This window comes from Crotalus tigris, unplaced genomic scaffold (genome assembly GCF_016545835.1).
Source record: "Crotalus tigris isolate CLP2741 ecotype Arizona unplaced genomic scaffold, ASM1654583v1 scf7180000020908.629646, whole genome shotgun sequence".
NCBI classification, from domain to species: domain Eukaryota; kingdom Metazoa; phylum Chordata; class Lepidosauria; order Squamata; family Viperidae; genus Crotalus; species Crotalus tigris.
In genome coordinates, this window is record NW_024098249.1 from 451,715 (window position 1) to 475,521 (window position 23,807).

The 23,807-nt window shown below is 49.3% G+C and overlaps 1 protein-coding gene across 1 annotated transcript in view; it reads left to right on the top strand.

Moving 5' to 3' along the window:
* ZC3H3 (zinc finger CCCH-type containing 3) overlaps positions 1-23,807 on the top strand; it is a 198,868-nt gene that overhangs the window by 110,707 nt on the left and 64,354 nt on the right. Inside the window, exon 5 of the mRNA XM_039368711.1 lies at positions 20,888-21,081. Within this exon, the coding sequence (XP_039224645.1) occupies positions 20,888-21,081 (194 nt within the window). The remainder of the gene's footprint in view (positions 1-20,887; positions 21,082-23,807) is intronic.

The following is a 23,807-nucleotide window of genomic DNA, read 5'->3' on the forward strand; positions in this document are numbered from 1 at the left end:
GCTCTCCGAGGGATGCGCTGGGCGTGCGTCTTGAGCGTTCGCTTGTTTGACATTTCCCAACTCAGCAAAGGTTTGTTGTCTGGTCCTCACAATTGCACAAAATGCGAACTTTTTTCCCCCTACCACCCCCACCACCGTCAGTCCCCCCCCCCAGTTTAATTTGCGGTTAGATATCTGTTCAGATTGCCTCCACTTCCCCCAGTCAGCACTTAATTGGCAAGTCACTTGATTTAACAGCGTGGGAGCCGGCAATGGAAAAATGGCTGGCATAAATCACCGTTTGACGCCAGAAAATAGATATAATCTCAACATTAACTACATTAATAGTAGCAGGAGCCGAATTAAGAAAGCCATAAAGCATAGGCAGGAGAGTGTAAATTATCACACCCTCTCTTTCTCTCTGTCTCTCTCGTCTCCGGGCTCCCTCCTCCCTGCCCACCCGTTTTGTTGAGCAAGCCTGCCGTAGTGGTCAGGCTGTGGATCGCTGTTTTGGTTGGCCGAGCACGGGTGCAAGGCCTTCCCTGGCCATTCTTCTCTCCCCTTCCAGATGTATCTGGTCAAGAACTATATTGGGCGTCTGCGTAGAGCAGTGTTGCTCAACCTGGGCGACTCGAAGAGGTGTGGACTTCAACTCCCAGAATCCTCTACACCAGGGTTTCTCAAGCTTTGAGCCAGCTTTGCTGGCTGGGGAATTCTGGGAGTTGAAGTCCACGCCTCTTAGAGGTGCCCGGGTTGAGAAACACGGGTGTAGAGGATTCTGGGAGTTGAAGTCCACGCCTCTTAGAGGTGCCCGGGTTGAGAAACACTGGTGTAGAGGATTCTGGGAGTTGAAGTCCACGCCTCTTAGAGGTGCCCGGATTGAGAAACACTGGTGTAGAGGATTCTGGGAGTTGAAGTCCACGCCTCTTAGAGAGGCCCAGGTTGAGAAACACTGGTATAGAGGATTCTGGGAGTTGAAGTCCACATCTCTTAAGAGTTGCCCGGGTTGAGAAAAACTAGTGTAGAGGATTCTGGGAGTTGAAGTCCATGCCTCTTAGAGGGGCCCAGGTTGAGAAACGCTGGTGTGGAGGATTCTGGGAGTTGAAGTCCACATCTCTTAAGAGTTGTCCCGGTTGAGAAAAACTAGTGTGGAGGATTCTGGGAGTTGAAGTCCACGCCTCTTAGAGGTGCCCAGGTTGAGAAACACTGGTGTAGAGGATTCTGGGAGTTGAAGTCCAGATTTCTTAAGAGTTGCCCTGGTTGAAAAAAACTGGTGTAGAGGACATTGTGGCTTGCCCCCAGATATGGGCTGGGGCTTGTGTGACAAAATGAACATGTTTTCAAGAAATTTCACACCTGCAACTCCTTTTCCGCTATTAAGGGGGCCAGCTGTTGCATATTTCACGCTCTTGAGAGTTCTAATCCAGCAGGCCTCCTCTCATAGCAGATGGATTCATTTCCTCCCCATCTGGATTATTCGGGAAGGTGCTGCAGGACACGTGCAGCGCAAGTTTTAATTTGGATTCTTGTACTGAACAGGGGATTTATTTACCACCGGTAATTCAACTTATACTTGGTCACTAATTCCACTTCAGTTCAATTGATGGAGACTTTGGGTGGCGTGAAGGGCACCCCTTCCTACTTCTGGCTTTTGGGGTTCAGGGTACTTGACTCCCAGATGTGCTTGGAAAGTGAACGTCAAAGGGAAGGGCTGCAGAAAGTTCCTCTCCACAGGATGTCCAGATCCTAGCCTGGGGTCAATGATGGACCTCTTGGTGGTTCGGGTCAGTTTGTCCAATTAGCGTGTCCTCATCAAGTCTCAAAGAGAGCGTGGTATCGTCGTGGGAATTACTTAAAAAGGCCTGCGGCTTATCCATCGTGTGCTTTTCGGGAGAAGGGTTGGTTCTGAATAAGACGTCTAATATTTGGCCAGGATAAGCCAATAGCGCTGTTCCTAGTTAGTGGATTGGCTACTGATGCTCTGATGTCTATGGAGATTCTCAGTCATTCAGGACAGAGTGGCCTCAGAGGTGTTTTTTCCAAAGGCATCCGGACTGTTTTTTCCAGGAGGAGGAAGAAAGAGGAGGAGGAGGAGGAGGAGGAGGAGGAGGAGGAGGAGGAGGAGGAGGAGAGGAAGAAGAAAAAGAAGAGGAGGAGGAGGAAGAAGAAGAAGCAGAAAAGGAAGGAGGAGGAGGAAGAAGAAGAAGAGGAAGAAGAAGGAGGAGGAGGAGGAAGAAGAAGAAAAAGGAGGAGGAGGAGAAGCAGAAGAGGAAGAAGGAGGAGGAGGAAGAATAAGAAGAAAGAAGGAGGAGGAGGAGGAGGAAGAAAAAGGAAGAGGAGGAAGAAGCAGAAGAGGAAGGAGGAGGAGGAAGAAGAGAAAGAAGAAAAAGAAGAGGAGAAGGAGGAGGAAGAAGAAAGAAGAAGGAGGAGGAGGAGGAAGAAGCAGAAGAGGAAGGAGGAGGAAGAAGAAGAAAAAGAAGAAGGAGGAGGAGGAAGAAGGAGGAGGAAGAAGAAGAAGAGGAAGAAGAAGAAAGAAGGAGGAAGAAGAAGGAGGAGGAGGAAGAAGAAGAGGAGGAGGAAGAGGAAGAAGAAGGAGGAGGAGGAAGAAGAAGAGGAGGAGGAAGAGGAAGAAGAAAGAGGAAGAAGAGGAGAAGATGTAGGAAGGAAGGAAGGAAGGAAGGAAGGAAGGAAGGAAGGAAGGAAGAAAGAAGAAGCATCTTTCTCAAGGAAAAAACAGTCCAGTCTCCTATGGAAAAAGCATCTTTGAGACCTACCTGGAGAGGTTGGCCATCTTGATGAGGAGGAACTATCTCTTTAGTGGGTCTCTGTCCTAGTTGCCTGCCCCTTTGACCCTTCTGCCTGTGTCATGGAGGGCAAGGAGGGACTTTCTTTCATGATGCTGCAGATGGCAGCCTCCATTAGCAAAAGTCTTGTGCTGAGACGAGATTGCACCAGCATTTGTCTGAAATGGTGTAAGGTTTCCTGCATGAGTGTGTGTGTGTGTGGAGGGGTTGGATTGAAGACCTCCAAGGTCCCTTCCAACTCTGTTTAGTTAGCTGGCCAGCGTGAGCAACCAGGTCCACTCACGAAAGGTCCAGGTCAGCATCTTGATTGTGTTCTGTCTATATCACAAGAATCTCCTTCAGCTGCTTGGGAATGTCCAAATGAGGTTTCGTAGGGCTGTGTGTCAGGCTTATGCCTCTTGTGACTGCAGAAGGACTCAAGGCTAATTGCCCGCTTGACCCTCCTCCCTACCAAGCTGCGAGTTTCCCAACACTAATTGAGTGTGCGAGATGGGATGCAGCCAAGAACCATGAACCATGTATTGCATCTCTTCAAGCTGTCTACAAGAGTGCTTCTCTCTCCTTCTCCCTCGTCCTCCCTCTCTCCCTCTCTCCTCCCTCTCTCCCTTTGTCTCCCAGTCCTTCCCTCTCTCCCCTTTCCCTCTCTTCCATTGTCTCCCTCTCTGTTCCTATCTCCCTCTCTCCCTCTCTCCCTCTCTCCCTCCCGCTCCTTCCCTCTCTGTCTTCCTCTCCTCTCTCCCTCCCTTTCTCCCTCTCTTTTCCTCCTTCTCTCTCCCTCTCTCTCCCTCTGTCTCCCAGTCCTTCCCTCTCTCTCCCCTTTCCCTCTCTCTTCCATTGTCTCCGTCTCTGTTCCTGTCTCCCTCTCTCCATCCCTCCCCTTCCCTCTCTGTCCTCCTCTCCCTCTCTCCCTTCCTCTCTCCCTCCCTCTCCTCTTCCCTCTCTCCCTCCCTCTCGCCCTCCCTCTCCTTCCCTCTCTGTCTTCCTCTCCTCTCTCCCTTTCTCCCTCTCTTTTCCTCCTTCTCCCTCTCTCCCTCTGTCTCCCAGTCCTTCCCTCTCTCCCCTTTCCCTCTCTTCCATTGTCTCTGTCTCTGTTCCTGTCTCCCTCTCTCCCTCCCTCTCCCTCTCTCCCTCCCTCTCCTTCCCTCTCTGTCTTCCTCTCTCCCTCCCTTTCTTCCTCTTTTTTCCTCCTTCTCCCTCTCTCCCTCTCTCTTCCTCTGTCTCCGTCCTTCCCTCTCTCCCCTTTCCCTCTCTTCCATTGTCTCTGTCTCTGTTCCTGTCTCCCTCTCTCCCTCCCTCTCCCCTTCCATCTCTTCCTCCCTCCCTCCCCTTCCCTCTCTGTCTTCCTCTCCCTTCCTCTCTCTCTCTCCCTCTCCCCTTCCCTCTCTCCCTCCCTTTCCTTCCCTCTCTGTCTTCCTCTCCTCTCTCCCTCCCTTTCTCCTCCTTCTCCCTCTCTCTCCCTCTTTCTCCCTCTTCCTCTCTCTCTCTTTCCCTCCTCCCTCCCTCTCTTCTCTCGTTCTCTCTCTTCTCCTCAGCTGGCTCTTTGTCCTTCCAAGCAGAGCACCTTCTGGGCCCCGCTCCCCTGGGTGCTCCCTTCATTCTCCAGCTCCGGTGGTCCCATGCACACCCGACAGACCATCACAGATGTGGCTTCTGCCCAGTTTCACGGTGCTGCTCATTCGGAATTCCTCAGGGACCCGATAGCTGCATTCGCACTAAGCTCCGGGAAAAATCTGCAAGAGCCAGGAAGGGTTCAGGGATGACGCCGAAAGGACACCTGACATCCTCGGGGACGAGCTCCTGAAATCGGCCGTCAAGGGGTTGTGCGGATGGTGTTCAGGGGCTGAAAGGAGGGCTCCTTGGCTGTCCCACTAGAGCAGGGGTGTCAAACTGCCAGCCCGCGGGCTGGATGTGTCAGGGCGACACCGCGCCCACCCCATTGCCGGCAGTAGAAAAAAAAGTCGTGATATGTCGCATACGTCAACGTCACGCGACGTTGCAAGCTTGACACCCCTGCACTAGAGCGTGAGGTCCCCAAACAGCATCCAAGGTTGTGGTGGGACTTTATGAGTTTAACTTCCCGATGACTAGGGGAAGGCAACGGGGTTCTGGAAATGCCGGGCCGTTAACCAGTTTGTTGTGAAAAGTTAACTCCGTTTGTTGTGAAAAGTGTACTTTTACTTAAGCCGAGTGGTTAGGGCGTAAGCAAAGCCAGATCTGAGGATTTCCCGCTGAATCCCAGTAAGCATCCCTTTGCCCAAGCCCTCCCCCCCCCACACCCCGGTCACCTTGGTGGTGTCCAATGAGGTTCAAATGAGGTGCTAGAGCCGTGATGGCCCAGTGGTTAGAATGAGGTATTGCAGGCTAAATCTGCTCAAATTGCCAGCAGTTTGATCCTGACCGGCTTAAGGTTGATTCAGCCTTCCTCAGCCTTCTGTCCTTCCGAGGTCAGTCAAATGAGGACCCAGATTGTTTGGGGGGGGGGACAAATAATGCTGACTCTGTAAACTGCTTAGAGAGGTCTGTAAAGCACTGTGAAGCAATATATGTTTAAGTGCTTTTGCTAGGAAGGAAGGAAGGAAGGAAGGAAGGAAGGAAGGAAGGAAGGAAGGAAGGAAGGAAGGAAGGAAGGAAAATGGGAAGGAAGGGAAACAAGGAGAAGGAAGGAAGGAAAATGAGAAGGAAGGAAGGGAAACGAGAAGGAAGGAAAATGAGAAGGAAGGAAGGGAAACGAGGAGAAGGAAAGAAGGAAGGGAAATGAGGAAGGAAGGGAAATGAGAAGGAAGGAAGGAAGGAAGGAAGGAAGGAAGGAAGGAAGGAAGGAAGGAAGGAAAATGAGAAGGAAGGAAGGGAAACGAGAAGGAGAAGGAAGGAAGCTATCGTGGCCCAGTGGTTAGAACGCAGTATCACAGGCTAACGTACTGCCCACTGCCAGCAGTTCGATCCTGACCAGCTCAAGATTGACTCAGCCTTCCGTCCTTCTGAGGTCGGTATAACGAGGACCCAGATTGCTGGGGGGAGGCAAGACGCTGATTCTGTAAACCGCTTGGAAAGGGCTGTAAAAGCACCGTGAAGCGGTGTACAAGTCTTAAGTGCGAGGTTTTTGTACGAGTTCCACATTTTAGCCCCCCTTTGGACGGGCCTTCCGCATTCCCAGTTCCGCATTCCCAGGTTGGCGTCCTTTGGATCGCTCAGCCCGTTGTCTCTGGATGGCACCTCTGCTTCCTGTCATTTCCCCCCCCCCCTCTATCCTCCCATTTGTCTCCCCCCTCCCCGCATTTTACAGCTGGCTGCCATCCAAACGAAGAAGAAGCGAAGCGGGGCTGCGATGGCAGATCCGACAGAAAGGTTGTGAGTTGCGAGGCCAGTTGTGTAGGGAGCAGTGGTGGCTTCCCAAAGGTCTTGGGCAGGGGTCTCCAAACTTGCTAATTTTTAACACTGGTGGGCTTCAACTCTCAAGATTCCTCCGCCAGCCCTGTTGAAGTCCGCAAGTCTTAAAGTGGCCACGAGCCCCTGATTTTGGGGAAGGGGTTTCTGGATGAATTTAAGGCTTCACTGAAGAACCGGAGTGAAAAAAACAAACCTTGCCTCGGGTTGCATGGAGGGCTTCAGCTCCCAGAACACGGCCAGGCTGGCTGAGAGCGATGGGAGTTGTAATCCAGCCCCCCCCCCCCGCAGAGAGCACCAGGCTTACGAAAGCTTTATTCCTTATTTTGCTCGCTGTTCAGCTTCCAGGAGAAAGACCCTCCCACCCAGGCAATGCTTTACACCTCCTATTTGGGGAGGGGGGGGGAAACATCTAAAAGGCATGGGTGGGAGGTCACCCCCAGTTGCTCTCTCTAATTGGAAAAACCAGCATGGAGGGGGGGGGGCGAGGACTCTCGCCCCGCTGACTCAGCTCTTTCAGAGTTGCAATCTGAACTTTTAAACTTTCCGGGAAGACCCCCCCCACCCCATCCCCACCTGCTCTATTTACCACCTCTTCCTTCCCCCTTGCCCCCCCCATCCCCACACCCCCCCCCAACCCCTCTTTTGTAAGGTTGCCAACCCGTTTTGCAAAGCGGCAATAAGCGCCCGTTGGAAATGGATTTCTAAAAAGTGTCATTTTGCGCGCGCGGGGGGTGGGTGGGGGGATTTTATTTTATTTTATTTTCCGTCTCGTTGTTTATTAGGGCTCTTAAAAGGGAAGCTCGTAAGGCGCGTGCATTGATCGAAATACCAATTGAATAGATGGGAGCCCATAAAATAGATCTCGCTCCCCCCTCCTCTCCCCCCCCCCGCACGCCCCCTTTAATAACGGGACTGATTCTCCTTTTGTGATGACGGCAGGAAGGACCGTCGCCGAGCCAATTCCCGGCTCTTGACGGGGGCCTTTGAATCATTTTTATACGTGACTCTCCGTGCCAGAGTTGAGCCGGCCTAACCGTTTTTTAAGAGGCCGGTCCTGATGGAGATGCAGAGATAGGCGGTCCTCGGCTTACGACAGCCGCCGAGCCCGTTTCCTTCCGCTTAAGCGCGACTGGTGGTTTGAAGGAGTCTTGCCCCAGTTTACGACCAATTTTCCTGTTGCTGTGGCTAAATGAATCGTTGCAGTCGGTCCTCGGCTTACGACCGCAGTGGAGCTCCAAGATTTATCATTGCTAAGTGAGACGCGTGTTAAGTGAGTTTTGCCCCGTTTCCTTGCCGCCGTTGTGAAGGGGATCACACTGCAGCTGTCCGGCTTTGCTTGCCAGAAGGTCACAATAAGGGGGTCACGTGATCCCGGGGACACGGCAACCGTCATAAGTGTGAGTCAGTGGTCAAGCATCCCCATGTAAGTCGTGTGGCCGCGGGGATGCTTGTAACGGTCGTAAGTCTGAAAAGATAAGATAACCTTTATTGTCATTTTTTTTTTACTGTGGGCGTAACGGCACACGTCAAAAATGAAATTTCATTGCCCACTCTCCAAGTGAAACACATACATGACACACACCTAAAACATACTATGTACAGCCTATGCATAGACCCACACCCCTACATATACATAGCAAATATCTATTAAATACTGTCCATCTTGAATATATAACGGAAGGAAAGCCCTAAGTTCCCTTTTTCCAGTGTGGTTGTAACTTTGAGCAGTCACTAAGCAAACTGTTGTAAATAGAGGACTAGCTGTAAAGAGGTCTTGGCAGTGGGCTTCACGGGGCAGGTGTGTTCCCCATGCCTTCTCCCTCCTGTCCCCCCACATCAGTGAATCAGGGAGCCCGGAAGAGTCCCCAAGGATTGGCAAATGGGCACCCCCTCACCTGCGCAGGTAACCCTCCTAAAACCCACATTTAGGAAAACAAGCTAAGCCTCCATCGCATCGTCACAGCTGCCACTGATTGATCGTTTATTTATTTTACTTGTTTGTTAAATTTTTAAATGCCGCCCATCTCGCTATACCCCGGGAGAAGGACTGGCATGCTGTTCCTCACCTAGGTTGCCGCCGGGCCTTCGGCGGTATCTGGCCAGCCACCCAGCCACCCAGGGTTGCATCCCGTGACCCTGGGTTCAAATCAAGCCCAGCCAGGAAGCTGCTCCCACTACCCTCAGACAGCTGGCCTTGCGCCGAGGGTCAGCGGCCGCAGAGGAACCCGGGGAGGCGGCTTTGGTGACGGAGCCACTATTTGCTTTTATGGGAGGATTTAAAGGCAGCTTTTTTTCCACTCCCTCGCTCTTTGCTGGGAAAGCTGGGTTCACCGTCCCCCCCCCTTCTCCCACCTCCCCATCGTGAGTAAAGCGGGCAAGGTGGGAGGGAAATACACAGAGCGTGCAGGATCAGGTCCCGCTGTGACTCTGAGCTTCCTCTCATTTGCTCAATCAGCCACTACAGCTCCAAAGCCTCCTTCAACTAAAAGCTTTGGCCTGTGAAGGAACCTGGTCTCTAGTCCTCAGTAATTAAAAAATACACACACACACACACACACACACACACACACACGAATGAAATTACACAGCTCAAACAAAATAGTTGCACTGAAGAGAGGAGATAAACACATGGAAGAGAGAGAAAGAAAGAGATAGAATATATATCTATATATATTTTTTACATCACCACGATGTAAAAAAGATGTTGAGACTCTAGAAAGAGTACAGAGAAGAGCAACAAAGATGATTACAGGACTGGAGGCTAAAACATACGAAGAACGGTTGCTGGAATTGGGGAGGTCTAGTTTAACGAAGAGAAGGATGAGGGGAGACAGGATAGCAGCCTTCCAGTATCTCCAGGGCTACCCCAAAGAAGAGGCAGTCAAGCTATTCTCCAGAACTCCTGAAGGCAGGACAAGAAGCAACGGATGGAAACTCATCAGGGAGAGAAGCAACCTGGAACTAAGGAGAAACTTCCTGACAGTGAGAACAATTAACCAGTGGAACCACCTGCCTCCAGAAGCGGTGAATGCTCCAACACTGGAAGTTTCTAAGAAGAGACTGGACAGCCATTTGTCCGAAATGGTATAGGTTTTCCTGCCTGAGCAGGGGGTTAGACTAGATGACCTCCAAGGTCCCTTCAAACATCATCATTGTTGTCGTCATCATCATTATTATTATTATTATTATTATTATATACCTATATCTGTCTATCATCCATCTCTCTCTCTCTCTGCTCTCTCTTCTCTCTACTCTCTCTCTCTCTCTCTCTGCTCTGTTTTTTCTTTCTCTTCTCTCTCTCTCCTCTCTCTCTTCTGTCTCTCTCTTCTCTCTCTCTCTCTGCTCTCTTTTTTTTTCTTTCTCTCTCTCCTATCTGTTTCTCTCCTGTCTGTCTTCAGTGCAACTGTTTTGTTTGAGGTGCATCATTTCATTCATGTGTGTGCACACGTAGTCCTCAACTGACAGTAGTACACTTAGTGACCGTTCAAAGTTACAACATCATTGAAAAAAGTGACTTTACGATCGTGTGCTCCATTCAATCTGCCTGGGAGGAAGCCAAACTCCTCCTCCTCCTCCTCCTCCTCCTCCTCCTCCTCCTCCTCCGAGATTGCCGGAGTTGCAGCGAGCCCCCCCCTCCGGGCAATGAAGAGGCCTCCGAAGCGAGGGAGGGGCGGGGGAGCCTGTCATGGGACATTAAGGGTCATTTGCTCTTTCGGCAGCAGTTTGTGTTTTGCTGCTCCAGCCATTAAATGCCGTTCTGCACTTTGGCGATTATTGACCGATAAGTGATGGTGTAAGCAGGTTCTCCGGCTGGCCTCCGGAGGGAAGCTGGGCCGTGGCTGGCCTTGCTGAACCGTGGTGGTGGTGGAGGGGAGGAGGAGGAGGAGGAATGGGCATGGGGGGAAGCTGGCAGGACACGGCCAGCCCCCCCCCCCAGCTCCCTTCACCAGGAGACGTTCCTGCAGGGGGGCCTTCCTGCAGACGCACTACTAGGAGCCTTGCGGTTGTGAGGCCGTGGCGGGCACCGTTACAATATGGCGGCCCCACTGCCCTGCCCCTGTCCGGTCCCCCTCCCGGCGGCTACCTCCGTCCCCGTGAACGCGTCGAAGGCCAAACCAGGGAATTCTGGGCCTTGAAGTCGACAGATCTTCCCGTGGGCGAGATTGAGAAACACTCGATTAAGTGGGTGGGTGGGTGGGGAGAATGGAGGGAAATCGCAGCGTGATGCTCGGCGGGGAGCAACCGGCAGGCGGTAACAGCCCTCATTTTTTGGGAAGCGCCGGCTGATCTGCTCATTGCGCAGGAACGAGGCCGGTCTGTTTCCGAAGCTTTGGAGGGAAAGATGCATTAGCCGAATGGCTGCCCAGAGACAGCTTTGTGCTGAAGTGCAGGGCTGCTCCGGAGGTGAGTGCTGAGTCAGCGGCACATGTTCAGGGGAGTTGCTGGTGAAGAGGAACTGTTTGGTTCTCTTCCTCTGGAAGGGGCTGCAGTTAGCCTGGGGTCTTTTGCAGGTGGGGGGGGGGTACATGCCTTCCTCCTCCTGGCTGAACACCTTTCCTGAAAAGGCTTGTTGGATCCACAGATTCACAGCTTTGGTGAGATAGATAGATAGATAGATAGATAGATAGATAGATAGATAGATAGATAGATAGATAGATAGATAGACGAGAGAGATTAGAGAGATAGAGAGAGATATTAGAGAGAAAGATAGATATGGAGAGAGATAGATAGATAGACAGATGAGAGAGATTAGATAGATTAGATAGATGGAGAGAGAGAGATTAGAGAGATAGATTAGATAGAGATAGATAGATAGATATGGAAATAGATAGATTGATAGATAGACAGACAGACGAGAGATTAGATAGATAGAGAGATAGAGAGATATTAGAGAGATATATTAGAGATAGATAGGTAGGTAGGTAGGTCGGTCGGTCGGTCTTTGGTTATTCAGGTTTTCTCCCGCGTCAAATTGGAAGTGTCTTGGCGACACTTCCAATTTGACGTGGGAGAAAACCCGAATAACCAAAGACCTACATATAAACACCTGCGAAAATCTCAGAAAACAAATAGATAGATAGATAGATAGATAGATAGATAGATAGATAGATAGATAGATAGATAGATAGATAGACAGACACATACATACAAACAGCTAAGACCACACATTGCTGCTCGAAGCACGAAGCTGAAAACACCAGCCTGAAGATGACGAATGGGACTTCGTCGAAACGTCACCAAGACACTTCCAATTTTACGCGGGAGAAAACCCGAACAACCAAAGACCTACATACATACATACATACATACATATATACATACATACATACATACATGTTGTAAAATGGGAGAAATGTCACGTAACAAGTGTCTTGCTTAGCACTGAGAAACATTTGGCTCAGTTGTGGTCATAGATGGAGGACTACCTGCATGACGGGTGATTTGGTGTGGATCCTGAGCTCCGCCGAAGAAGCAGTGTTGCTGTAAAATTGAAAAGAATAAAACACACACACATGCACACAGACATGCACACCTCGGTTGTTCCCCAGCAAGCTTTCTTTGGGTTGATACAAAGAACGCTGAACTTCCTTGCCATGCATTGGCTGAGGGGTCCTTGGGGTGCTCTGAGGTTGGTGGCTAGGTACAGATTGGGAAGAGAAAGGAGGAGGAGGACTGTGGGTTCCTGGGTGCTCTCTGAGCTTGGCTGTTTTCTTGCAGACGTTTCATGACCCAACTAGGGAACACCATCAGTGCTGGAAGGGAGTGGGGTTTGCTCTCTTCTTATGGACTAGTGGCTTGCCCTGTCAGCGTTGGTTTAATATCTATAGGACATTTGCAGCAACACTAACAGGGCAAGTCATTTGTATGTAAATAGAGACCAAGCCCAACTCCCTTCTAGCATTGATGATGTTACATAATTTAGTAATGAAACATCTGTAAGAAAACAGTGAAGCTCACCAAGCAGGAAAGAACTTACGGTCGTCCTCCTCCTCCTCCTCCTTTCTGTAAACCCTGTTCCCTTTTAACACTGATGATGTTCCCTGGTTGGGTCATGAAATGTCTACAAGAAAACTACTAAGCTCAGAGAGTACCAAGGACCCCACAGTCGTCGTCTTCTTCTTCTTCTCCTTCTCCCTCCTCCTCCTCCTCCTCTTCTTCTTCTTCTTCTTCTTCCTCCTCCTCCTCCTCCTTTTTCTTCTTCTCCTTCTCCCTCCTCCTCCTCCTCCTCCTCCTCCTCTTCTTCTTCTTCTTCTTCTTCTTCTTCTTCTTCTTCTTCTTCTTCTTCTTCTTCTTCTTCTTCTTCTTCTTCTTCTCCTCCTCCTCCTCCTCCTCCTCCTCCTCCTCCTCCTCCTCTATTTTCTCCTTCTTCCTCCTCCTCCTCCTCTTCTTCTTCTTGTTCTTCTTCTTCTTCCTCCTCCTCCTCCTCCTTTTTCTTCTTCTCCTTCTCCCTCCTCCTCCTCCTCCTCTTCTTCTTCTTCCTCCTCCTTTTCCTCCTCCTCCTCCTTCTTTTTCTTCTCCTTCCTCCTCCTCCTCCTCCTCCTCCTCCTCCTCCTCCTCCTCCTCCTCGCAAACCCTTAGTGCATCAGCTGTTTGCTTCTTGGGAATGCTGGCAGATGTTGGGAAAGTTGTTTGGGGAGGGGCTTTCTCAGATCTCAAACTGGCATAGTTCGGGGTGGGGAGGACTTAAAAAGAAGGGGCACCCTCTGCAATGCCCGTTACCTGCCCAGGTGAACCCTTGGGGCTGGGACCTGCCCCGCCTGGGGGTGCTGCCAGCTTTCTATCCCAAGACAGCTGGCAGTGGTTTACCTTTTTAAATACTCTGAGGGATGGGCCTTCCTCCGTCTCCCCAGCCCCTTTTTTCCTCTCCCACTTAAAAATAATTTAAAATTTGCTTTCCATCCCCTCTTTGGGGGCCGAGGCAGAGGCAACCCTCAACCTTCGGTACTCAAGGTTACTGCGATAAATTCTCCGGGCATTGTCACTTCTATTCGGAGTAAATTGGCTGGCCCGCTTTCGGGCTGAAGGGAAGATAATTTGCTGTAGTATTTCAAATGGATTAGAAATGGATTGGAAGGCACAGTTCATGCCTCCCATTACAATGGCTAGAAAGACGAGGACGGGAAAAGGCTGTGTTCCCTCGCCGGCCTTCATTATCCACGCTTAATACCTTTCCTATTTTCCAACATTAATGAAATTTCCTGTCGGAGGAGGAGAGGAGGGCTGGCCGGCCGGACGGATGGGAGAAAGACTGGAGATCGGAGGGGAGGGGGTCCCCCGGCGCGGTGGAAAAGGAATTACAAGCCCCTCGTGTTGAGGACAGGCGTATTCTTCAGGGCCCGGGCCGACAATTATCCCATTAATTTTGTCCTCCTTTGCTCAAAGCTGTTCATTTCCAGAAGTCTTTCCTTCCATTAGGGTAACAATTGGGCCCGGGTGCGCTGACACCACCGAGGCGGACGGGAAGCTGGCAGCAGTGGCTGGAGGGCAGCCCCCCTCTCCCCCCCCACCACACCTGACACTTTCCCCAGGGTGGAAGTTTGGGGCAGGTGGACCCCGCAGCTCACTAGTGGGGATTTTATTTTGATTTAATTTTATTATTTTATTTTATTTTATTTATTTTATAATAATAGTAATAAAGTTGGAAGGGACCCTGGAAGTTATCTAGTCCAACCCCTTGCTCAGGCAGGAAACTCTATAAACCATTTTATTTTATTTTATTAATTTTATTTTATTAATTTTATTTTATTTTATAATAATAGTAATAAAGTTGGAAGGGACTTTGGAGGTCATCAAGTCCAACCTCTTGCTTAGGCAAGAAACCCTATAAACTATTTTATTTTATTTTATTTTATTTATTATTTTATTTTATTTTATTTTATAATAATAGTAATAAAGTTGGAAGGGACTTTGGAGGTCATCAAGTCCAACCCCTTGCTCAGGCAGGAAACCCTATAAACCATTTTATTTTATTTTATTTATTATTTTATTTTATTTTATAATAATAGTAATAAAGTTGGAAGAGACTTTGGAGGTCATTTAGTCCAACCCCTTGCTCAGGCAGGAAACCCTATAAACCATTTTATTTTATTTTATTTTATTTTATTATTTTATTTTATTTTATAATAATAGTAATAAAGTTGGAAGGGACTTTGGAGGTCATCTAGTCCAACCCCTTGCTCAGGCAGGAAACCCTATAAACCATTTTATTTTATTTTATTTTATTTTATTTTATTTTATTTTATAATAATAGTAATAAAGTTGGAAGGGACTTTGGAGGTCATTTAGTCCAACCCCTTGCTCAGGCAGGAAACCCTATAAACCATTTTATTTTATTTTATTTTATTTTATTTTATAATAATAGTAATAAAGTTGGAAGGGACTTTGGAGGTCATCTAGTCCAACCCCTTGCTCAGGCAGGAAACCCTATAAACCATTTATTTTATTTTATTTTATTTTAGTATTGTATTGTATTGTATTCTATTCTATTTATTATTTTATATTTTATTTTTCCAATTTTTAAAACAGTCCATCCAGCTCACAGAGAGAATCTAGGCCAGTGGGACAGGCTGGCCAGTGTGCAAGCGTGTGCGTACACCCCTCCTTACTTGCAATAGCGCTGCGGCTGCGGGGCGCAAAAACAGGATGCCGCGCTGCAAGGCACAAAAACGGGCCTCAGCCGTGCCTCAGGGCGTGAAAAAAGGCCACCACTATGGCGCTTCAGGGTGCAAAAATGGGATGCCACCGTGCTGCGGGGTGAAAAAATGGGAGCCACCGTGCTGCAAGGTGCAAAAATGGATGCCTATGCGCTACAGGGCACAAAAATGGGTGCCACCGTGCCTCAGGGCGCAGAACCAGGCCGCTGGTCTGTCTCGGCATGAAAATGGGCTGCCACCGCGCCTTGGGGTGCAAAAACAGGCTGCTGCTGTGCTGCAAGGCACAAAAACAGTCGCTGCCGTGCCAAGGGGTGTGAAAATGAGGCGCTGCACCACAAAGGAATGGTAGAGGGTTGGTGACTATCACCCGGGCGCTAGCTCCGCCCCGTTTGCCTAGCGCACGCATGCTCGTGACCCTGTGCGCATGCACGCGCACGCATGTAACGTGCTTCCCCCCTCCCTCTTCCTCTGGTCCACCAACCGAGAAAGATTAGTGAAACTTTGCTCTGGGCAGCGTGCGAGTAAAAAAATATTTTAAAAAAACAGAAGAGTACAAGGAGTCCTCGCCTTACGACTCCCCCCATGGAGCCTGAACTTTTCGTTGCAAAGCGAGATGGAATTTTGCCCCATTTTATGACCTTTCTTGCCACGGTTATTAAGTGAATCACTGAAGTTGTTCAGTCAGCAACCCGGTCGTTAAGCGGACCCGGCTTCAAAAGGTCGCAAAAGGGGATCACGTGACAGCCCCCCCCCCGGGGCACTGCAGCCGTCATAAGTGTCAGTCAGTTGCCATGAGAGGAAGAGCAAATTACAACCTGGCTTGCGTTTCCATGGTTGTGGAAGCTGAGGATGGCGGCTTGAACCCCCAGCCAACATTTGTCTGAAATGGTGTAGGATTTCCTGCCTGAGCAGGGGGTTGGACTAGATGACCTCCAAGGTCCATTCCAACTTTATTATTATTATTATTATTACTATTACTGTTGTTGTTGTTGTTGTTCCCTCCCTTGGCCAACCTTTTGTGCCCTGCGCTCTCTGTGTCCACATTAAGAAGCAGCAATTTTAGCTAATTAGCAGATCTATTTATTATGTTTTGACGACAGGGCCTCCTTTTTTCATTCCCATCTGAGCATTGAACCTCCGTAGCATGAAAGTGTGGCCTAACCAAGGCATTGTAAAGTGGTATTAACACCTCTTTACAAGGCCTTGGTAAGGCCACACTTGGAATCCTGCATCTAGTTTTGGTCACCGTGATGTAAAAAAGATGCTGAGACTCTAGAAAGAGTGCAGAGAAGAGCAACAAAGATGATCAGGGGACTGGAGGGTAAAACATATAAGGAACGGTTGCTGGAATTGGGCATGTCTAGTTTAATGAAGAGAAGGACAAGGGGCAGTGTTCCAGTATCTCAGGGGCTACCCCAAAGAAGAGGGAGTCAAGCTGTTCTCCAAAGTGCCCGAAGGCAGGACAAGAAGCAACGGATGGAAACTCATCAAGGAGAGAAGCAACCTGGAACTAAGGAGAAACTTCCTGACAGTGAGAACAATTTAACCAGTGGAACAATCTGCCTCCAGAAGCGGTGAATGCTCCAACACTGGAAGCTTTTAAGAAGAGACTGGACAGCCCTTTGTTTAGGATGGTCTAGGGTCTCCTGCCTGAGCAGGGGGTTGGACTTGATGACCTCCAAGGTCCCTTCCAACTTTACTCCTATTATTATAAAGTCTCCGACTCAACCAGCCGGGCGTTTAATTTCCTGGGTCTGTAGGAAAAGATTGCCGGGGCCTGAGAGGCTGTCAACTCCAGCTGCCCTTAATCTCAACAGGGGTCTAGAAGCAGGTGGAGAAGGCGTGAAAAGGGAATTAAAGGCTGCCCGATGGGGGTGGGGAGGGGTCCTCTCTGTACTTCCGGTACTCCGCAGAAAGTCAGAGTTGGAAGGGCCGAGTTCTAGAGAGGAAAGCCAGCAAGGCTTGAAGTACGTTGAGCAGCTCAACCTATTTGGGCAACTTGGGGACCTCCGTCCAGAATTCCTGGAGGGTCTCAGCCAGGAGAGCAGGCCCACCAACCAGGTCAAACCCTGCCTTATGGGGGGGGGAGGTGGGGATATGGAGAGACTGGCAGGGCGAGAAAGAAGTCCCACCCCAGGAAGTTTTGAGAGAGCCAACGAGGCAGGATCTGCATCTTGTTGAGTTTCATAATGATGGTCTTCAGGAAATAATAATAACAAATGGGTCAAACTGCAAAGACCAAATTTTTGGATTATTTAAGAGACCAGCACTGATGATGTTACCTAGCTGGGTCATGAAACGTCTGCAAGAAAACAACCAAGCACAGAGAGCATGAGGGACCCCAAAGTCGTTCTCCCTCCTCCTCCTCCTCCTCCTCCCTCCTCCCTCCAAACTCCACCCTGGGTCAGGGGTGGGCAGCTATGGCCCCTTGACAACTTTTGGACCCCAACTCCCAAAATCCTTCATCCAGCTGTGAATGTCAGCTAGCCACGGCTTCTCTGGACCTTTCACAGTCCAGCTGTGGGCTCAGCTGGAGATATCTTGGACTCCAGTTTGAGTCTAGTGACGGCTAACCTTTTAGAGACTGAGTGCCCAAACTGCAACCCAAAACCCATTTATGTATCGTCGGGTGCCGGGTGGGTGTGGCCCATTGGGTGGGTGTGGCCCATTGGGTAGGTGTGGCCCATTGGGTGGGTGTGGCCCATTGGGTGGGCGTGGCTGCAGTGGTAACAGCAGACTGGATGGGATTAAAAAGTTCAATCAATCAATTCCAACTATGCGAGATCTCCCCCCCCCCCCGAGAAGTGGAAATAAATTGATTGATTGAACCTTTTTTTTTTGCACACGGCAGCGGAGGCCTAAAAGCAAAAAGGCCGAGGACTGGGGCGACGGCGCACGTGTCCACAGAGAGGGCTCTGCGTGCCACCTGTGGCATGCGTGCCATAGGTTCGCCACCACGGGTCCAGGATCTGGCCTGGGTTTGCAGTGTTTCCCTAGCCTGTGGGTTTCCCTTTGTTGCTGGTGTCTCTTGCAATGTTGCCAGCTGTGGCTCTCCCCACCTTCTCAGCAGCTGCTCTTGTGTGGGGCTTTCCCCCCTCTTTTAGCATCTGCATTGCAGATGTTTGTTATTTCCCCTTGATCTCTCCCCACTTCCCTGGGAACGGAAGCATTCAGCGTCAGCTCCCTCCTTTCCTTGTCCAGGAAGAGTCTTCGGCCTCCAAAGGGATCATTTACAGTACACTTCCTGGGTTTCTGCTTAGTCTAGATCCCTTCCCTTCCCCCTCTCCAGCCTTCCCCTCCTCCCTGACCTCTTGCATTGCAGCACAGTTAGTCCTCGGCTCAAGACCAAGACCGAGCCCTCGAATTTCCGTTGCTAAGCAAGGCAGTTGACTTTGCATGTCGGAAGCCGGCCGGGAAGGTCGCAAATGGAGATCCCACGACCTCAGGACACTGCGACCGTCATCAATGTAGAAGTCAGTTGTGCCAAGTGTCTGAATTTGGATCCCGTGTCCACGGGGAGGCTGCCCCTGTTGTAAATGTGTAAAACGGCCGCAAGTCCCTTTTTCCAACTTTGAACGGTCACTAAATGAATGGTTATATGGTTATATGTCGAAGACAACCAGTACAGCAAAAACTGACCTGTAGAATAGTCAGGATTTGTTCCTGGACTGTTATTTTTATGGCCAACTCATGTGGCATTGCATAGCACCCTAAATCTTGCATAGCATCCTCAATCGTCCTGTGATAGACGCGTTTCCCTGACCAGTTTGGAATCTGGTTGTGGAATTTGCAATTTGACACAGGGCCACCTGAAGAGACTAGAAGCATTTGAAATGTGGACTGACAGGCGGATGTTACGCAGAAGCTGGGTTGACAAGATCAGAAATGAGGAGGGGATAAGCCACCTGGGAAAGCCCAGGGAAATCACCAAAACAATTAAAAAACGAAAATTAGAATATTTCGGACCGGTGATGCAACATCCAGAAAATACGGCATACTCCATTTAATCCTCCAGGGAAAGACGGAAGGCAAACGAGGTCCAGGCAGAAGAAGAACATTGTGGCTTCAAAATCTCAGGGACCAGTTTGGATAAAACTCAGCAGCACTTTTTCATGCAGCTGCTGATAAAAACAGGATTGCCAACATGATCGCCAACGTTTGATAATGGATATGGCACTAGAAGAAGAAGAAGAAGTTCATTTTGCAAAGGTCCAGTCAGGAAGTGATTAGGGCACGATGACGATGAGCAGCACTTCCCAAAGTAGAGGTGGGTGCAGCTTGGCACTCAAAATGCATTTGTGGCAGCATTGTAGGGCTAACTCTGCCCACTGCCAGAAGTTCGATCCTGACCGGCTCAAGGTTGACTCAGCCTTCCGTCCTTCCGAGGTTGCTAAAATGAGGACCCAGATTGTTGGGGGCAAGAGGCTGACTCTGTAAACTGTTGAGAGAGGGCTGTAAAGCAGTATATAAGTCTAAGTGCTATTGCTATTGTTCTTCCTGTTCCCCTTCCTTCCTTCCTTCCTTCCTTCCTTCCTTCCTTCCTTCCATCCATCCATCCATCCATCCACACAATGGTTAGAATGCAGCATTGTAGGCCAACTCTGCCCACTGCCAGGGCTCAAGGTTGACTCAGCCTTCCGTCCTTCCGAGGTCGGTAAAATAAGGACCCAGATTGTTGGGGGCAAGAGGCTGACTCTGTAAACTTCTTAGAGAGGGCTGTACAAGCACTGGGAAGCGGGTCTGCTATTGCCATTTGTGCAAAGCTCTTTCTGTCCACAGCTGCCATCTTCTCCTTGAGCAAAAGCCAACGTGCAGGAGGAGCCCCAGATTGTACACCAACGTGGTCTCGGGCAGTGGCACCCCATCCAGAGTAAATGAAGGAGGATCACTAGATACCAGGGGGAAGTGGGAGGGGGAGAGCAGCTAAAACCTGTAGCCACTTGTTCTTGTCAAGGTCAGGAAAGACCTGGAAGAGAAATGGATTACATAAAGGAAGCAGATAGAATTGTAGCCTGCCCAGAGTCACTTGGCTGAGATGGGTAGTTGTAGAAATTTAAAATAGGACAGGAGCAGGAACAGAACAGAAAAGCAGAGTTTGGGATAGGCAGGATCCAATCTGCGTCGGTCACCAGGACCAGAGGTTTAGTCTTCCGAGCTTTCGGATTTGTGCTGGAGCCCATCTTTAGGGAAGTTCTCTCTAGCAGCGTGTGTGCTTTGGGCTATTTATGTGTGGTGTTGATATGGTGCCTGTTGTATGTGGCTTTTTAGATGTTGACTGGGGTGTTGATGGCTTGCTACTAAGTTGCTGGCTGTGGTTTCCTTGTGGTGTCAAACCCTCCTAAGTCAGGGGTTCCCAACCGGGGTGCAAGACGATATTCCAGTGGGTGTGCAAACTTGGGTTTAGAAGTCTTGAAATTATAGTGTATGTGAATAATTCGTTGCCGTTATTTCAAACTTTTGTAAGGGGGGTTCAAGAATATATCAGAAGCGTTCTAGAGGTGCGGGGTATAGAAAAAATTGGGAAGCGCTGTCCCAATTGTATAATAAGCTGGTGGTAAATCAGCACTCCTGTTGACTGACGGGCCGTTTTCAGGCTTCCATTATTTCCCTGGCTATTTTTGTACCTGCTCAGCCAACAATCTTAGTAGCTGCAAAACCGAACGTATGTCATTGTTGCAGCGTGAGGCTATCAATGAGTTTGGGTCCCCTCGTCTGTCTTCTCGCTTGTCTTCTTGCAATCTGGTGGGTTAGCTTTCTCCCTGTCCGTCCTTCATGGTCACCGTGTGCGATTTGCTTCATGTCCTGACCGCCATTTCGCTGTAGCAGATTGAATTGCTTTCCAACTGGACTTCGCTATGCTTATGGATCCAGGAATTTGCTTCTGGGTGCCGGTTGCTTTTGGAATGGAAAATGGCGTCCGATTTGGAGAACGTCCCTCTTCAAATTAGGCGACGGCCTAGTGAACCGCTGCTGACCTACATTAGGTTTTGTTAGGCCGTCCGAGCGGGATCTGTTGGCTGCGATCACGAGTCCCACGTCCTTTTCCGGTTTTCTCTTTTTCAGGTCTCTCACGTCCAATTCCACCCGCCACTCTTCACCCGGGAGCAAGTCTCAGGCTGTGCAGCACCGATGGAGAAACAAAGGACTGCGCTGTATCGAAGGGGTCATGTACCGGGTGTCAGCTAACAAGCTTTCCAAAACATCCAGCCCTCCCAGCAGGAGCATGGAGGTGGTGACCAGGAGCCAAGCCAGAGGAGGTGAGTGTCTGTCCATGGATGCATCCACAAGGAATGCACAGCTATCCACCAGTCGCTTTGCCTAGGAGGCGGTTGACGTTCCGTGTCCCTTGCTCCAAAGTTCGAAATTAATCTCGTGGTGCAGAGGTCCCTAACCTTTTGGGCACTAGGGACCGGTTGCATGGAGAGAGGTTTTCCCGCGGACCGGAGGGGGCGTGCTTTTGTGTGCTGCCTGCATCTTACGGATGGGGCTTTGCTTGTTTGTGCGGACCGATTGCTGGCATGCCGCGGCCTGGTACTGGGATTGGGGACCCCTGTTGTAGTGGAATACCTTCAGCTCCAGGGTTGAACCGAGGGGACCTTGGTGCTGTCTGAGCTTGGTTGTTTTCATGCAGATGTTTCATGACCCAGCTAGGTAACGTCATCAGGAGGAGGAAGGAGGCAGGGTTTGCTCTCTGTAAACCCATGCAAAGCCTAGCGCGGGCGATGTTACTTAATTTGGGTAATGAAATGTCTGCAAAAAAAACCCCAACAAGTTCAGGGATCACCAAGGACCCCTCACCCTCAACTTTGTGTCCTACCTAGATCCCCTTTCTCATTGTTTCGCAGAGCATTAAACCTTGGCAAACTGGTTCCCAGGACGCTGCAGCTGTCTTAAGTACACGCCAGTTGCCAAGTGTTTGAATTTTGATCACGTGACCGAGAGATGTTGCAATGGTCATAAGAGTGACGAAAGGTCATAAGCGCCGTTGTGACTTTGAGCAGGCACTAAATGAATGGTTTTAAGTTGAGCCCTGCCTGTGCACAAATTCCAACTTTCAGGATCTGAACTTCTAAATTAAATGAGAGTGTGCTACAACTACAACAGAAATGAAGAGACCCTGAGTTCTAGTCCTACCATAGGCATGAAAGCCAGCTAGATGAGGTTGGGGCCAGTCACGCTGTCAAGTGACTGTGAAAAATAGGAGAAGGAAGGAATGTAGCATATGTTTGCAGCCCTGAGTCGTTCATAAAAAAATAATTAAAGTGGGCTAGAAACGAATGAATAAACCGAATGTCTGTTGCCGAAATGAAAGGGCTGGTCACATTTAGTTAACTCGTTAACAACTATAGCCGATTGCCGAATTTTAGCGGGACAGTTCTTAGGTAGGAAATAATTAAAATTGCGGCTTTGTGTGTTGCTCGTGTTTAGGAATCTAATCTCCATCATTATATCTTGAACAATGGAACAGACTCTCTCTTAAACGAGTGCCTGTTTGAGAATCGGCTTGAGACTCCAAGATGACGAAGAATTGATTTTGTGGGGTTCAGATGCCATAGCTTCCGTTTCCATCCAGAAACGGTACCGGCTGTACCGTTGCATCTGCAGTAATCCAGCTAAGGCTTCTAAATATATGTTAAATTAATTTAGCTTTTCACCGCTGGCATAACGAGGTGCGTTAAGACAAACGATGTGAATTGCTATAACTGGCGCACTTTAAGGGACTCAAAGCCCACTCCCCCTCCTTCGTCCATTCAGTGTTCCTTTCCTCCGTGGGTCCGCTTGTTCCGAGCTCTGTTCCTGAACACCTCTGTGGGCGATCCCTTGCTCCATTTCACCAGGCACTCAGGCCATTTCCAGTCATTAGGCAAGGAGGAAGTTCTCCGGGTGTTCTTGACCCCTACAAGTGTCTGGCCGGTGCTGAGATAAGCAGGAGGGACGAGATGAAGAATTGCTCCGAGCTTGGGTTCATGGAGGATTTTCTTGGCCTGAAAATTGTAAAGGTGGCTCCCGCTGGGGCAGGAATTTTATGGTCTAGCTAGTCAGTTACAGATGTTTGAACACTTTCCCTTTATCTGGAATGGAATGGAATAAAATGGAACAGAACAGAAGAGAAGAACAGAACTGGAGGTGAAGAAGAAGAAGAAGAAGAAGAAGAAGAAGAAGAAGAAGAAGAAGAAGAAGAAGAAGAAGAAGGAAGAAGGAAGAAGAAGAAGAAGAAGAAGAAGAAGAAGAAGAAGAAGAAGAAGAAGAAGAAGAAGAAGAAGAAGAAGAAGAAGAAGAAGAAGAAGAACATCATCATCATCATCATCATCATTATCCTGTTGGAAAGGACCTTGGAGGTCTTCTAGTCCAACCCCCTGCTCAAGCAGGAGACCCACTACCATTCCAGACAAATGGCTGCCCAGTCTCTTCTTAAAAACCTCCAGTGTTGGAACATTTACCACGTCTGGAGGCAGGTTGTTCCTCTGCTTAATTGTTGTAACTGTCAGGAAGTTTCTCCTTAGTTCTAGGTTGCTTCTCCCCTTGATGAGTTTCCATCTGTTGCTTCTTGTCCTGCCTTCTGGTGCTTTGGAGAATAGCTTGACTCCCTCTTCTTTGGGGCAGCTCCTGAGATATTGAAAGACTGCTATCCTGTCCCCCCTCGTCCTTCTCTTCGTTAAACTAGACATCCCCAATTCCAGCAACCGTTCCTTATATGTTTTAGCCTCCAGTCCCCTAATCATTTGCTCAAGCAGAAGAACCTGTACAATTCAAACGGCTGTCCCATCTCTTCTTTAAAACCTCCAGTAATGGAGCATCCACAGCTTCTGAAGACAAGTCGTTCCACCGATTAATCGTCCTCACTGTCATGAAATTTCTCCTTAATTCTCGGTTGGATTTCTCTTTAATGAGCTTCCGTTCGTTGCTTCTTGTCCTGCCTTCCAGTGCTTTGGAGAATAGGTTGAGCCTCTCTTTTTTGTGGCAGCCCCTCCAGTATTGGAAG